General features: G+C 45.2%; 1 protein-coding gene across 1 annotated transcript; it reads left to right on the forward strand.

The window, feature by feature from the left end:
- The first annotated feature begins 420 nt into the window (after nt 1–420).
- On the forward strand, nt 421–2,730 carry LOC109748086 (uclacyanin-3-like). Its single transcript, XM_020307143.4, has 4 exons — nt 421–1,001; nt 2,159–2,211; nt 2,263–2,319; nt 2,614–2,730. Exons 1-4 carry the CDS (start codon nt 515–517, stop codon nt 2,728–2,730), a joined length of 714 nt encoding a protein of 237 aa, XP_020162732.2. The 5' UTR covers nt 421–514.
- The last annotated feature ends 14,884 nt before the right edge of the window (nt 2,731–17,614 follow it).

Here is a 17,614-nt window from a genome sequence, read left to right on the forward strand (position 1 = left end):
ACGTTTTATTTTAAAATATTTACAGTGATATACATCTTAATAAATCAATTATCTTGTGGTAGGAATATGCACGCGCGCCAACACGCTCATAACTTTAATCAAAGATTATGTTCAAATAATTAATGTTTAGCACGCTCGGGCACCGGATCGATAGCAGCCTGAGGGTTTGCCGCCAGACCCTCTCGGCTACGAATCCCATCGTCACCATTATTAGATTATCATAGTATAATAGGCGAGCCAAGCGTGCACGCACCAACATGCATTTAAATTCATCTGGGAGTACTATTACTCATATTCGTGCATCTTAGACCTACCATACCTCACCTGGTCAACGCGCTTACACCTGATGACCTTACATCACATTCCATCGTGCAGCCATTTCTCTCTGTAACTTCCTTGGATACTATCAAATTTCTCTCTAGTGCTAACTTCTAGCTCCGATCTTTCCAGTTTTTATTTTTTTTGCGGAATCCGATCTTTCCAGTTAGCTAGCTAGTCGATCGACATTTAATCCATGGGGGCTAAAGTTCTTATGCTGATCACCGTGGCCATGGCCATGCTCGGGATGGTGCTCGGCGCCAGTCACACAGTGGGCGCGCCGGCCGGATCATGGGTCCTGCAAACCAACTACACCCTGTGGGCTTCGAGAACTAGGTTCACCACCGGCGATGAGCTCCAGTTTCAGTACTCCACCACCGTGCACAATGTGGTGGAGGTGAGAAAGGCTGGGTACGACTCCTGCAACAGCTCCAACCCCATCGCGACGTTCCTGACCGGCAACGATGTCGTCCCACTTGCAGCCATTGGGACGCGGTACTTCATCTGCGGCGTTCCAGGGCATTGCGTCGCCGGTATGAAGGTTCAAGTCAACGTGAAGTCGAAGGCAGTGCGGACAGTACAACGGTGCCGAGGGACGGGGAAGCGGCTCCGGTGCCGGTCCGAGACTGTATTAAGCTCGGCCACAACAGCTGGCATTGATCAGTCTGTGGTGGCGCGGTTAGGTCTGGCCATTGTCGCGGCTGGTCTCGTGTTGTTCTTTTAGTGACCGGCGATTATGGTGTTTTTTTCTTCTTGACGCGCCGTGCATGCTTATTTGTGTATTATAAATAAGTTCTTTTGTTAAATGTAATTTCTTCCATTATAATTGAATTTAACTTATCTTCTTGCCAAACCGAACTATAATCATGGAAAAATGTAAAGGGCAGTGCGAGGTGTCCGTCGGCCGGCCCAAATTTCGGTCGACTGCGTATTAGTCGTTAGATGCAAGCTGCGTGGGCCGTCTGATTTGGTTGCTCATCTCCTTCCTCCCCACACCTTGCGCAGTCTCGCCCAACATCCTTCCCCTCGCGCAGCTTGCCAGTGCCCCCCGGGCAACATCACACCTCCTGTCGCCCCGGTCCCTAGCACCGCGCCACGCCGGCGAGATGCAGTATCAATGGCTTCTGCCGTGCTGATGCTCGCAAGTGACACTCACACTAGTTCCAGCAAAAACTCTTTCTCGTTCCAGCATTTGCATGCGCTGGTTGTAACATCTCGTTGGCAAGCCAGTGCTCACCGTCGCTGATTCCAGCATCTATAGTCTCTGGTTCCAGCAAAAGGACTTCGCCTGTGGCCCGTCGGTTCCAGCAAAAATGCGCAGCTCGCAGTCACCACCATCATAGCTACTTTGATGACTGCTTGCAACTTTTTTGCCGACGGGTCCCAGCACCTCGCCACGCTGCAAGAAGCACGCGGCCATTCGGCGCCGGTCGGTGCCGTCGTAGCTCCCGGGAAACATGGTTGCACGGTCGTTGAGGTTTTGCAGCTATTCTCCTGCCCTATTCTAGCATCCACACATGTCAATTCCGGCAAAAAAGATGACCGGATGCGGCATCTATTGCCGTCGGGTTCCCGGGATGCACCACGGCTGGTTCCAGTGTCCTCACCAACTAGTTCCAGCAAAAACAATGGCCGAATGTAGCATCATGGTGTCCCCTTGTAGCTTTTCTCTTCGGCTAGCGTAGCTTTCCTCCGTCGTTTTTCTTTCAAGATGACAGATTTATGATTTTATCTTAACAGCTATAAAGGGCATTTACTTTTACGTTGTCCTATTAGAGAAAAGGGCTAAGAGATGAGTAACAAAAAGGATAATATTTAGTATAATTTTTTTTTCATTTAGCTTTGAATTGTCATTTACCACGCAAATGTTATAACCAGTCCAGGGCGGACCTTGTGAGCCTGCTTCAAATTATTCTCTTATGAGAGTTTTCCTCTATATTTAAGGTGTACTTAGTGGTAGTGTTTGGACGTAAGTACCAGGTTCAAGCCAATGTGCCCAAGGTATAGTTTCCCACTCAGGACCGCAGAGATTACCCCTTGATATTTGGGTGCACTGCAAAATGGTGTCGTTTTATTGTGTGAAATGGAACAGGGGAACTCATACTAAATAAAAGAAACAAGAGCATCTCGAGGAGAAATGGTAGTGATAAAAAATTCTCCCTCCGATCCATAATAAGTGTCGTGATTTAGGTCAAATGTATAGTACGTACATGACAACTAATTATTAGTGGAATTACCTTTCACTACCAAAAACTAGGACCAACTATAAATCCTCTTTGCCAAATATGATTTTAGGTATATGACCACGGCGAGGCGCCCTACCCTGCAGACTATGCAACTTTTGAATTTGGTCAACACAACATATTATCAATAGTGAATTTCCGTGAATTTTCACAGTGGCATACATCTTAATTAGTATTTTAGAAGAACATTAATTAATTATATAATTAATTGATGTGCAGATGTAGTACATGTGCGCATCAATACGTTCGGAATGTTTAACAAGAGAATATGTTGGATTAATTTATGTTTAGTACGCCCGTGCGGGCATCCGGATAGGACAAGGTCTACTGATGATTTCCTAACTAATTGTTTGGACATGGTCTGCTGACAATTTCGTTACTAATCGTTTTCTCCCCAGACCCGGTCTATTCACGGCTACCTATCTCATCTTCTCCATTCTTAGTTTTCTACTAGCTTAGCCCGCGCGGCGGCACGCCACGCCCCCGTCGATACCGTACATGTATATTGTGTTATTTTCACTCATGTGATGAAAAATAAGGTCTTTATGTGTGTAAACTTGCCGTTATAACTCGGTAGTCACAAGAAAACAGACTATGCACATGAACGATTTCAAAAGGACACATCTATTATCATCAGAAGTGCTACATCTTGCAAGATGCAAAGTACATCCCCTCACCCCGCGAGTTCAGTGGGTCGCCGTCTTTACGCTAGCTTATTCAGGGTGACGTTGACATGGTATCCTCTGGACATAATTTTGATCCATTGCCGAAAGTGTGTGATATGGATGTAAGCTGGTTCTGATAGTAGGTCGTCCTTGGGGCAATTGGTGTAGACCAATTGGAAATTAATCCAATTCCTGAATCAAGTTAGATATAGAATCGACGGCTTTGAGGATCAGATATCTCATCTTGAGGAATATATGTGGAAGTGTATCTTTGTTTAAATTTCTTTGGAGAGTTTTTAATATTAGGTTTAAAAGAACAAAGTTTGTCCCCAGCTATGTAAGGCCCTCTTTAATGTGGCAATATTCTGCTTGTCACATCGATATCACTGTCAGTATTGTCATCAGTCATCACGATCCAGATGTTAAAACTCAAAACCAAGGATGAATGTGGAAGAATATATTTTTCTTAAAAAGATCAAGGTATTCGATCTTAAATACTTGTTCCTGATTGTCAAGTTGATGGAGATGAATATTGTATGGCAAACAAAATAGGCCGCAAAGCAAGATACAGTGCCGACATAACTGAAACAAATGATAAAACTGACTGATGGTAGAGATCTACACACAAACAAACCAGGAGGCCCAGGAATAATTACCAGAAAGCTTGACAACAAATACATAAGCAGGAGCCATTTTGATTGATCCTTGTGTATATGTGTGCGATTAAATCCATTATTTTGTGATTATCTTATTTTTGTAGAATCAAATGGAAAATAAATATAATGATGTATTTGATACTCCTAAACACAATTCAGTTTTTGGAAAAAAGGAACTTCGCCAAGGCCCCAAAATAATTTAAATTGGCAAATGATTATGCACATGTTGCACAAAATCTCGCAAACATCTATTTTGATCATTGCTCCATTTTTTATAAGGACAAATGTATTTGGCAACCCTGTGACAGTTTGCAAAACTGCCGCACCAGCTGGGAGACGTCGGATCACGATCACGTGATTGAAGCGGTATGCAGAAAAAAAAACACCAAACAGATCGAACCCCACCCTCACGAGAAAACCAATTTTGCTTCCCTCTCTCCCCCGACCTCGCTCCGATCCCCATCCCAGCCGCCGGCGAGCTCGCGCGCCACCATGGTCGCTCGCCCACTAGCGCGCCACCACCGACGGAGACTCCTATTTCCGCCTCCCCGCGCCGCCCACACTCCCCCCTCCCCCTACCCACACCAGGCATTGTGCGCCACCCCCTCTACCTCCTGCATGCCGCCGCGAGCCAACCACGCGCCGGCGACTAGCCAGCCGAGGCGGACTCTGTCCGGTGGCCGTCGTGGACTGGCCCATGGATAGAATGGGCGCGGCGGGCGGTGTTGCTCCTGTTGCTGGTGGTGGTCACCGTGCCGGCAAGGCTCTGCCAAACTGATTCGGTGTGTGGTCAGTCAGTCCCCTCGGCCATCTGAAAGCTCTGTTTCATCTAACATTTCTCCACACTGCTCACCTTGTTCTGTATGGATTATGTTTACCTGTGGGAGTTGTGAACATTATGAACTACTTATCCAAGCAGTATTGATTTGTTAGATCTGAAACTTACCAAGTTAGCTGATCTGTACAATTGCCTACCTATTCTACTACCATGTTTGGCGAGAATGACAGTGAAAGCGTAATCCTGGTCAAGATATCTGATTGCTTCGACACAGAGATTTATCCTCAGCTTAAGGACATCATCAAGGTGAGCCAAATTGATTACATTTCATAAGCTAAACATTTTCAGTGCCTCAGACAAGTTTCTGGTAAGTAATTAGTTATGCAGAGTGTTATTAATTAGGAAATGGAGAAGATCAAGCGAATCCCGGTGGACAACTACGTGCCCTACACAGAGAGGCTGAAAATGCTGCGGACATTTGTGAACCCCAAGACCTGCAGCTTAGTGCAGCCGACGGGAGGCTTGTGCAGACCTACAACCAGAAGTCAGTGTTGTCTATACCCCAGCACAAATTCTACAAGCTATACTGACCATTCATGCTTCCTTACATCTCCATCAACATGCCGAAATTCATATATTTCCTGACGCACCCTAATCCTGATTGAAACATGTGCATATGTCTACTTATTGTGATGTAGGGATTGAACTACTTTGGGATTGATATCGACGTGCACAGGTTCAACTACATATCGTGAAAGGGCTTCGAGACCTTCCGAGAGCAGCACACACATGGCGCCATTGATCTTGATCTAACCATTCAGGTACTTAAGTTTCCTTCTGTTCTTGGCCTTGGGACCACTTGGCATGAGGAGTATTTTGTTCAGAGGAAGTCTAATGTCTGAACCTTATGCATCTCGGTAACTTACACTATGTTAGCTTGGTCACTTCTAGCGTGTCAGCATGACAACACTCACTTTGCTAACCTGTTTAACTCATTTTATTTTTCAGCATAGTAACTTCAATTGTTTCTACCTGATAATTCATATTGATTTAGCTTGATAAATTATATCATGCCAGCATTTTAACTCGAACCACTTTGAATACTTGTTTTTTTACTTTAACCGGATAACTTAAGCAACTTGAGCTGATAAGTTAAGTTATAAACTTATAATATGTCAGCCTGATAACTTGTGATGTATCAAAATGTTTAACTCTAACTGGTTTCAACACTTATGTTTTACTTCGACTTGATGACTTATGCAGCTTGAACATGATAATTTATAGTATGTCGGCCTGAAATAAATTCTAGTGGGCCAGCATGATAAGAACCACTTTGTTAGCCTATTTAACTCATTCTATTTTTTCAACATGGTAACTTGAACAATTTCTAACTGATAGTTCACATTGTTTTAGCCTGATAAATTATACCGTGTCAGCATATTTTCGATCTGCTTTCAACATTTTTTTTACTTTCAAACCGATTAATTATGCAAATTGAGCCTGATAAATTATACCGTATCAGCATATTTAATTCGGACTGCTTTACTTTCAACCCGATTAATTATGCAAACTGAGCCTGATAACTTAATATGCCAGCTTGATAACTATGAAGTGTCACCACATTTCACACTTGTCAGCATGTTTAACTCATTCTATTTTTTGCATGGTAACTTCATTTTTAGCATGATAATTTATGATGTGTTAGCACAATAACTTGTATTTGTTTCGGCCGATAACTTGTATTGTTTCAACCAGATAAACCACATTTCTCTTTATCTTATCAGACGACGGGGAGCCTCATGAATATGGGCTTCTCCAGCTGCCGGATGGCCATCCCCCAATGTTCCTTCGTGCTCGTCGTAGTCACCCACTCCGAGTCACTCAACCTCAGGGCAGCCATCGGCGCCACCAAGCTCGCCAGCACGCTCGTCTAGCTCGACGGCGCCATGGTGCTCACCTTCTACATAGGTGTGGCCTTCAGCTTCCTCCAGGCTGCTGTCGTCGGCCTCGGCGTGTAGCGCAGCCTCGCCGGCTGGATCATCTCCAGCAGGTTCCAGATCCTCACTTTCCTCTACTCCATAAGAAACCAACCAACCATCGTGCTTCTGAATTGCTGCTACAGTATGCACAACATGGCTTGCCACTGATCGGCTTTGATTGATTTTACCTAAATTTAGGGTGTGGTCGTGTCCGGCATGTCCTTCGTGATGCTAACATGGTGCATCGACCGAGGACCTAGCCTGGTCAATGGGAAACTCTGACCGCACTAACCAGGTCAGCTACATCATGCTTGTGCTGAGATTCATCAATCCATGTAGTTGTACATTGGTGGAGTTAGTGAATCAAAAACTTATGGAATCGACCCGTAGATAACTCATTCCACCCTAGTGATTATCAAAGAACTTATTGCAAGGAGTTTTTCTAAATGATGGCCTGAGGGGCTGCTAAGTTACCTGGGCCTGTAACTTTTGACCGGGTGATGGAACATACCCCGGTAATTCCCGCGAAAATAGCATGGTAATTTCGCACTGCATGGCTGGTAAGTTAAAATACCCTGTGCCCTATTAACTTCAACTCGGGGAAAAAATATTTGAAACATACACCGATAACTCCTTCCTAAATAGCATTGTAATTTAACACACCACAGACATGATAACTTCAGTGTCTAGTGCATGGGGAGAAGATTGGGAAACCTTTTTTTGCCTCCCGTACCTTCAGCGTAAACAACATGATAATTTACGTAATGCAGGCATGATAACTTAGGTATAAAAAACACGGTAAGTTTGACACCCGGTGGAGCAATGTTGTTGAAAAACATACCCCTGTAACTGATGTGTAAATAGCATGGTAATATAGGCATCGTAGGCGTGATAACTTAAGTTCAGAACATCGCGGTAACTTTGTCCAAAGGGGAAAAAGTTATTGAAAACCATACCCCGGTAATTTATGTGAAAATAGTACGGCAATATACGAACCACATATCTGACAATTTAGTACAAACATCACGGTAAACTTAACCAGGGAGAAAAAGTTATTGAAAAGATAGCCCCCGATAAGTTCTATCTAAATAGTATGATAGTATACAAACTTCATATCTCATAACTTAAGTACAAACAACGTGATAACATTCTTTACTGTGTGTGTGTGTGGGGGGGGGGGGGGGGGGTTGTATTGAAAAATATCCTCAGATAACTTCTATATAAATAGTATGATAATATACGAAGCTCACACGATAACTTAAGTACAATCACCATGGTAACATTTGACAAAGGGAAAACGTTGTTTACGAATATACCCCGGTAATTTTTATGTAAATAGTATGGTAATATACGACCCTCATTTCTGATAACTTAAGTGCAAACACCGTGGTAATTTCATCTAAAAAGGAGGGAAGGGGACTTCTGGGTTTCTGAACCGTGTGAACCGATATGAAACATGCAGAAAAAAAATGGAACTAGAATGCATAGTCCTAAAACCCAAACAAATGAGGCTGGTGTTTTGGATTTTCACTTACTGTTGGTTGTCTTTTTCTGTTTAATCTCGTCTCAAGTAGATACATCTAGCATGTAGATTGAATCTAATCAATAAAGGTGGCTAGCACAGTTGGATGTCATTACATTCAGTATATGTGATGGTGTGGGTTCGATCCCCCATTTGTTCCATTTTTTGTGCCTATTTTTAAACAGCTAACTGCCCAGAAAATTGGGTGGACCCCGCAACCTCAGAGTTGGTTTGTTCGAGGGGAGGTGGGATCGAAGGCTGGCAGCCCAGAATCAGGAGGAGCCCGGGAGAGGAGGTAGGATCGAAGGGAGCGATTCGTTCGAGAGGAGTGGGTCGTGTGGTAGTTTTGCAATCTGGCACACAGTTGACAAATATCACAGTCCTTTTTATAATATTATTTCAAGTACGAAAGAGTTATGATACTATTTGGTGTTCATGTAAAATCAAATAAATGTTCTCTTATTATTGCCGATACAAACGGAGATATTTAATATTCATATTATTACTGGTTGTAGGCGTTAACATGAGAAATATTACTACTTCCCTAGGGTCGGCATGCAAGTTGACACGTCCGCGACTCGTCCGCATCGTCCCAATCAGTTCACTTTTGCTAATAGCAGGATTAGGCTGGTCATAGTGGGAAGTAACTTAAACTAGTAACATGCATATGTTATTAGTCTATGTTACTACCTCTATAGTGCATAGTATCATAGATTAGTATCATAGGTAGTCTCATTTATTGCCATGCATGACACATATTTACATCATATTTATTATGTTACAGTATCTACATATGTTACTATAACCATCTATCTTTTTTAATTGCCTGCCACATAAGTATATTTGTGAGTCCCAAGCATCAGCCGCGTCCGGGGCCAGGACTGCCTGCTAATAGCTTTGGCCGACTCGTCCGTGTCGAGCTGCTATTGGCCGGCGGACAGATGCAGAAGCTGCATGTACGCTAGCTTTGGTCTGGCTGGTTGCATACTACTGATTGCTTTGAGCCTTTGAACGCTAGCTTTGCTCTGGCTGGTTGCACGCTTAGCAACTGATGAGTAAATTATTTCAGCATTTTGCCCTGCCTGATTGCTCTAGCAGCTGGGTGATCAAAGACCAAAGTATAGCATCACTTCAAGTGCTGAATCATGAAGAGTGATAGCATCTTGTAAAACTAAATCCAAGTTATAGTACCATCTTCAACATTTTAGCATAATAAGCACATGGCATGAGCCTTGAAAAAACAGAAAAAGAGAAGAAGGCCAGCACTGCTAATGAAGAACGTAGCTTGCCCACTAAATTCTCAGAGAATAACACTGTATCCCTGGGGCCAACACAATCATGTACAATAGCTAGGTAGTCTACGCAAACCCGGAAAATAACTCATCACACATGAGTATATGAGAATCGATATACAGCCATACAGGTAAGGGTGGAGGCACACCTTGTTGGGCATGCGACGGATCAAACCGTGGAGATGAGACCTTGCCGTGCGAGCTATGGGTCACGACTCAGAGCATCTCCAACAGCCGCGCTAAACAAGCGTCGCGCCGTAAATTTGGCCATTTTAGCGCGCACGCAACCCGCCAGGTGTCTTCAGCGGGCGCGCAATAACCGCGCGCGCGGTATAATGAGTTGGGCGCGCTGTCCGATTCGCTATCTCGCACGGTGTATTTGGGGCGCCCGCTTCCGCGCGCGGCACACTCGAGCGCTCGCGCCGCACTCTCTCCTCTCCGCCTCCTACGCCCCGCGTGCGCCGGCGCCGGCGAACTGCACCCCATGGACGCACGCGCCGGCACCCCGCTCACCCCATCCTATAGCCGCGACCCGTCCACCGCCGCCGCCGCCGCAAACCCTAGCGCGGCGGGCGTTGGCCTCGCCTCCGCCGGAGCTCCCCCGACCATTGGCCTCGTGCGCGGCCTCTTCATGCCGCCGCGGATGACCTCGGCGGCGGGTGGCGTCGCGCCGGCGCCGGCCCGAGCCGCCGCCCCCCTCGAAGCTCCCCAATGCGACGCGGCCGAAGAAGGGCAAGGCGTCGGCGAAGAAGAACAAGGCGGTGGACGGCTCCGGCACCTCGAAGGCGAGGAGGAAGAAGCTTGCAGGGCGTGTGACGGGCGCGGCGGCTACCGAAGCGCCGGCGAGCTCACTCGTTGAGCCGGCGGCCGACGCGCACAACGTGTTCGACGAAATGCCCCCAAGGTAAAAAAAAATCAACGTTTCTTTTCTTGTTATTTTTTGAATGCATCATATAGATAGCTTATTCGCATTGTTCAAACAACTTTGTAGTCTCAACGATGATGCATACATGTCAACTATGGGTGTTGGCTCCAACAATTCGCATTGGTCTCAAACCAATGACATGCATTTCGAAGACCATGAGTTCGAGGTGGACGAGGAGGGTGAGGGCATTGTCGACGCGCCGAAAGGAAGAGCAGGCAATTACACCAACGCCGATGACATCTTACTATGCAATACTTGGTTGCAAGTGTCGAGGGATCCATCCGTTGGAGGTGATCAAAGTAAAGATGCTTATTGGGGGCGGATGAAAGAACACTATGATGTTCACAACGTGAGTGAAATTGACTGCTCCGAGAGATCACTTCGGTCCCGGTGGTCGACAATCAACTCGGATTGTCAAAGGTGGGCGGCTTGTCAAAAGGCGGTTGACAAGTTGAACCCAAGTGGCACAAATGAGGACGATAGAGTAAGTGGCATTTCATACATGTTCATCATACTTGTTGTTGGTGTTCGAAGTGCTAAACTTGCTTTGTTTTCATGTAGTACCACATTGCACAAAACTTGTTCAAAGAAGAGGAGAGGAAAACCAAGAAGGGGAAGATCAAGAAAGGAAGGGTCTTTACCTTGCCTCATTGCTATACCGTGTTGAAGGATGATGAGAAATGGAAGAAGCGTGAAGATTTGGATGATTTGCATTTGAGCAACAAACGCAAGCGAACAATTGAGTTGAATGATGATGATGATGAGGAGGAGGATGATGCATCAAGTGATGACGGCAAGAGAAGCCCCACACCCAACTCGGTTTCATACTCGAAGCCAAAACGACCGGATGGGTGCAAGAAAGACGCAAAAGAAAAGAAGAAGAGGAAAGGAGATGATGAGCTCAAAAATTCTATGGAAGCTATTGTGAAGGCAAGAAAAGAAGCCAACGAGGTGAGAAAAATGGCAAGGAACCAAGATGCCGCGGCCGAGGAGAGGAGGTTGGCGGCCGAGGAGAGGAGGGTGGCGGCCGAGGAGAGGAAGGTGGCTTTGGAGGAGAGGAAGGTGAGCAATAAGGAGCGAACAAGATTGTTGAAATGGGAGAAGCACTTGTTCTTCTTGGACACATCTAACCTCAATGAGGCGCAAAAGGAGTTTGTCAATCTTTCATGTGAAGAAGTCTTGATCCAAAAAAGAGCCATGGTTCGTGCAATGGGGGGCGGTGGCCTCGGCGCCATGGGTGGCGGTGGCCTCGGCGCAATGGGTGGCGGTGGCCTCGGCGCCATGGGTGGCATGGGTGGCCTCGAAAGTTCCGTGGGCGGTTTAGGTGTCATGGGAGGCATGGGTGGCTTTGGAGCACCCCCTGACGCTATGGCCGTCATGGGAGGCATGAGTTTTGCTTCTCTCATGGGAGGCATGGGTGCACCTCCGGCCGCCATGGGCGGAATGTCTTTCGATGTGCCTCCTCACACACATTCGCATGAAGGTACCGTTGAAGATCTTGCCAACACCGTCGAAGCTTCACGTGATGCGGTGCGCGATGAGGAGAGGGAGGAAGTATCATCTTCGGAGGAGGCAGAATCGTCTTCCGAAGATGAGGACGAAAACGAGGAGGAGGATTGATGTGTCTTTCGTTTGTGTCTTGAACTTGGTTTGCATTTTGAACTTGGTTGGATGAACTTGTGGGCATGATTTTGAACTTGTGGGCATGAACTTTTATTTATCAACTTTTTGTGTGAAAATTTATATGTCATGTTCATTGCATTTTGAATGTTTTCAAATTCATTTTGTGTCCAAAATGCCATATATGCAATGCACCGGCGAGTCGCGCGCGCTGCATTTTTTGCGCGCTGCATTTTAGCGCGGCTGTTGGAACCAGCGCTGGCGGCCACGCAAAACTAGGCGAACGGCGCGCGACAAACTAGTTTTTAGCGCGCGGCGCGTAGCGCGGCTGTTGGAGATGCTCTCACGACCATATGCATGCGAGTTCGATGCGTCCGAGCGTAGGGGCCATGGCACCATGAGAGCAACACACGCACCACACAAGACGCAGCCGTTGAACGCAAGCCGCACGCGAGGCAGCAGAAAGGGCGTCACCGCGGCAGGGTGCATGGCCAAGAGCGAACTGGAGGCAGTCGTCGCGTGCTCACCTTCCTGCAGCTAACGCGGAGGCGGACAGACAGGGAGCTGGGGGCACCTTCGCGCATCTGCTTCGGCGGTAGCCTAGCTTAGGCCGCAACCGCATCTCTTGACGACGACGACGACACGGGGCGGCGGACGGCTCTGGCCGGTAGTGGGGGGCGGCGGGGCGCCCACGGTTTGTGCGGACGCGGGGTCGATCGATCGAGGTGTCGATGACGTGGAAAACTCACATGCCAAGCATGAGGTACACCTAGGCGACATAGGACGGTGGGGTGCTGGTGGGCTGGGCAGGCGTAACCTCCAGCCGTCGGGAAGCTGGGCGAGCTCGAGGTCAAAAACATCAGCACCGCATGCACCAACGACGCCGTCAATGACATTGACGAAGACGACGACGCATCACCGCGGCCTGCGTTCCACCATCGCCTCCTCTTCTGGGTCGAAGCCTCTGCACACTCCTCGCCATCGGAGTGATTCCGAAAGTTGGGTTGTGGTAAAACTGAGGCAAGGAAAGAAAGCGCCGTCGTCGGAGTAGTCCGCTCCGCCGCGGTCGTCAATCCCTCGCTGCCAAAAAGAAGAGTAAAAATGCAGTAAGAAATTAAACAAGGGGAAGAGGGACACCGGACATACCGGAGAACGACCTCGCCTAGACCACGGATGGGATCCAGCGGATGGCGGCGCGTGCATGTGTCGTATTCCATGGCCGCCGGCGTAGAGCCCGAACGCGGGACGCCGGACGTCTACTCCATGAAGTTGAGCGTTGTCGCGGCCGACCGCCCCGCAAACAGCAAAAAATCGCCGCGACGACGGTTCCGTCCGGTCGTCGCCTCGCCAGACCATGACGTGCGCTGCTCAAAGATTCCTGAACAATACAAGAGAAAAGAGGATTCAGGTATCCGGCTGAAGCAACGCGACGGCGAGGGACTGATATTCCGCGTTGGACGCCGCATGAGCTCCAGGTCGAGCAAGACGGGCCGCTCCTCTTCCGCGACGGCTACCACTAAATGCAATGACGAACGCGTGTATGATTGAAACCAGAATGGGAGGAAGACCGATGGATGGGCCCCGTATTTATAGCAAGCAACGACGTACCAAAAACAAATTGAAGACAGCCACTATATGCAGCAAAGAAGCAGCTAGAAAGGTTGAGAAAAGCGGCAGCCGACTATATAGCAGGCCTGGAAAGCACGGCCGAAGCGGCGGCCGATTTAAAATCGCCCACGGCAGCATGAGGATCCGCGTACAGGGCAGGCCCACCTGGCAGACCCGCAATAGCGCACAAACGAAAGAAGACAGAACACATCAGAAAAGAATAAACAAAGCGGTAGACAAGGGAGTAGCGAAATCGGCTTCTGGATACGGACAATGCAAGCCAATCGGAACGGCCGATCGTGCATGCACATGCAATCCAATGGCGTGCTGAATTAGAAATCTCACCCTCAATCGCTAGTTGCACACGGACGTCTACCACGCTAGGTCCGCCAATAAAACACGTGCCATGTCCCAATTGGGTAACTTTTCACTGATAGAAAAAAGTCAAAAAAATAGGGTAAACTAAACCTGGCCAGGTTTAGTATATTAAGAATTAAAGCTACGGAACCAAGCATATATAATAATATCAGTTTCAGGAGCTAACGTGTACGATGTCATTTTCATGTATTTTTGACGGCCTACTCTATGTCAACTCGTCAACGCGCTTACACCCAATGATCCTTTAACACATCCATCGCCTATATATGTCGACACACTAGTATCAGTGATCTCACAACACCATCCATCCTGCAGCCATTTCTCTCTTTAGCTTCCTTGGAGCTTGTGATCTTTAGTTGATCAGACAACATAACCAATTTTATAGTCACCTACTATGTGTTATGATCCGGCAACCCCGAAGTGACAATAATCGGGACCATTCCCGGTGATGGCCATAGTTTGAGGAGTTCATGTTTTCACTATGTGTTAATGCTTTGGTCCGGTACTCTATTAAAAGGAGGCCTTAATATCTCTTAGTTTCCGCTAGGACCCCGCTGCCACGGGAGGGTAGGACAAAAGATGTCATGCAAGTTCTTTTTCATGAGCACGTATGACTATATTCGGAATAGATGCCTACATTACATTGATGAATTGGAGCTAGTTCTGTGTCACCCTATGTTATGACTGTTACATGATGAACCACATCCGACATAATTCTCCATCACCGATCCAATGCCTCCGAGCTTTTCACATATTGTTCTCCGTTTATTTATTTTTCCGTTGCTACTGTTACAATCACTACAAAACCCAAAAATATTATTTTTGCTATCGTTACCGTTACTTCCATATTACTTTGCTACTAAATACTTTGCTGTAGATATTAAGTTATCCAGGTGTGGTTGAATTGATAACTCAACTGCTAATACTTGAGAATATTCTTTGGCTCCCCTTGTGTCGAATCAATAAATTTGGGTTGAATACTCTACCCTCGAAAACTGTTGCGATCCCCTATACTTGTGGGTTATCAAGACTATTTTCTGGCGCCGTTGCCGGGGAGCATAGCTCTATTCTTTGAGTCACTTGGGATTTATATCTGCTGGTCACTATGAAGAACTTGAAAGACGCTAAAACAAAAATTTATCCCTCAACTACGAGGGGAGGTAAGGAACTGCCATCTAGCTCTGCACTTGATTCACCTTCTGTTTTGAGTAAGCTTGCGACACCTAAACCTGCTTCTGCTATTAATTCTGATATGTCGCATGTTATTGATGATGCCACTTCTGCTATGCATGATACTTATGATGAAACTACTTCTATGCTTGATACTACTGTGCCACTTGGTGAATTTCTTGATGAACAACTTGCTAGGGCTAGAGAGAATGAAATTATTGAAACTGATAATATTGATGAAAGTGATGATGAAGACTCTCCCAATAAATATGAATTGCCTGTTGTGCTTGAGAGCTATGTTATGGATGAAGAAACTGCTAGAGACTTTCTTGCTTGCAATGATAGAAGTGATCTTAAGAAATTATTAGCTAAGCTTAAACAAAAAAACTCTGAATGCTAGAATGAAATATGATCCTGCCTATGCTACTTCACCTATCTTTGTTACTGATAAGGATTATGAATTCTCTATTGATCCTGATATAATTACTTTGGTTGAATCTGATTTTTTTTATGGCTATGAATCTGAAACTGTTGTGGCACATCTTACTAAATTAAATGATATAGCCACCCTATTCACTAATGATGAGAAAACTCGCTATTACTATATCCTTAAAATATTTCCGTTCTCATTAAAGGGTGATGCTAAGATATGGTTTAATTCTCTTGATCCTGGTTGTGTGCGTAGTCCCCAGGATATGATTTATTACTTCTCTGCTAAATATTTTCCCGCTCATAAGAAACAAGCTGCTTTAAGGGATATATATAATTTTTTTGCAAATTGAAGAAGAGAGTCTCCCACAAGCTTGGAGGAGGCTTCTCCAATTACTTAATGCTTTGCCTGATCATCCTCTCAAGAAAAATGAAATACTTGATATCTTTTATAATTGACTAACTGATGCCTCCAGAGACCACCTGGATAGTTGTGCTGGTTCTGTTTTCAGGGAAAGGACACCAGATGAAGCTGAAATTCTATTGAATAATATATTGACAAATGAAAATAATTGGACACTTCCTGAACCAACTCCTAAGCCAACTCCGAAGAAGAGGGGTGTTCTATTTCTCAGTCCTGAAGATATGCAAGAGGCAAAGAAATCTATGAAAGAAAAAGGTATAAAAGCTGAAGATGTTAAGAATTTACCTCCTATTGAAGAAATACATGGTCTTAATTCATCACATATTGAAGAAAATCATGGTCTTGATAACCCGACACAGGTAGTAAAGGTAAATTCTCTCTATAGATATGATAAAGCTGAAATCCCTCCTACTAAAATTGCTAGCGAATGCTTGGATGAGTTTGATAACTTTATGGTTAAGCAAGAAAATTTCAATGCTTATTTTGGTAGACAATGAAAACAAAATGCTTATATGATTGAACACTTGGGTGATTATATGTCTAGAGTTAAAGGTGAACTTAAACTCATTAGTAAACATGATTCTATGGTTACCACTCAACTAGAACAAGTACTGAAAGCTCAGAATGATTTGCTTAATGAATTGAATAGTAAGAATAATGACTTTGTTTTTAGAGTGGCTACTAGAACTGGTAAAATGACTCAGGAACCTTTGTATCCTGAAGGCCATCCTAAGAGAATTGAGCAGGATTCTCAGAGAAATAATTTAGATGCACCTAGTCCTTCTAAGAAGAAGAAAAAGAAAAATGATAGGACTTTGCATGCTTCTAGTGAACCTGTTGTTGACACACCTGAGAATCCCAATGATATTTCTATTTCTGATGCTGAAACACAATTTGGAAATGAACATGAACCTAGTGACAATGTTAATGATCATGTTCATGTTGATGCTCAACCTAGAGTTGATAATGATGTAGAAATTGAACCTGCTGTTGATCTTGATAACCCACAATCAAAGAATCAACGTTATGATAAGAGAGACTTTGTTGCTAGGAAGCACGGTAAAGAAAGAGAACCATGGGTTCAGAAACCCATGCCTTTTCCTCCCAAACCATCCAAGAAAAAGGATGATGAGGATTTTGAGCGCTTTGCTGAAATGATTAGACCTATCTTTTTGCGTATGCGATTAACTGATATGCTCAAAATGAATCCTTATGCTAAGTATATGAAAGAAATTGTTACAAATAAAAGAAAGATACCGAAAGCTGAAATTTCCACCATGCTTGCTAATTATACTTTTAAGGGTGGAATTCCAAAGAAACTTGGAGATCCAGGAGTACCAACTATACCATGCTCCATTAAAAGAAATTATGTTAGAACTGCTTTATGTGATCTTGGAGCCGGTGTTAGTGTTATGCCTCTCTCTTTATATTGTAGACTTGATTTGAATAAGTTGACACCTACTGAAATATCTTTGGAAATGGCTGATAAATCAACTGCTATACGTGTCGGTATTTGTGAGGATGTGCCTGTTGTGGTTGCAAACGTTACTATTTTAACGGACTTTGTTATTCTTGATATTCCCGAGGACGATAGTATGTCTATTATT

Source organism: Aegilops tauschii, chromosome 1 (genome assembly GCF_002575655.3).
Source record: "Aegilops tauschii subsp. strangulata cultivar AL8/78 chromosome 1, Aet v6.0, whole genome shotgun sequence".
Taxonomy (NCBI): domain Eukaryota; kingdom Viridiplantae; phylum Streptophyta; class Magnoliopsida; order Poales; family Poaceae; genus Aegilops; species Aegilops tauschii.

Coding starts and splice junctions, on each gene's coding strand:
- LOC109748086 (XM_020307143.4), top strand. CDS start 515: ATGGGGGCTAAAGTTCTTATGCTGATCACCGTGGCCATGGCCATGCTC. Junction 1,002..2,158: donor GTCTGTGGTGGCGCGGTTAG/GTCTGGCCATTG, acceptor TTTTTCATTTAG/CTTTGAATTGTCATTTACCA. Junction 2,212..2,262: donor ACCAGTCCAGGGCGGACCTT/GTGAGCCTGCTT, acceptor TCTATATTTAAG/GTGTACTTAGTGGTAGTGTT.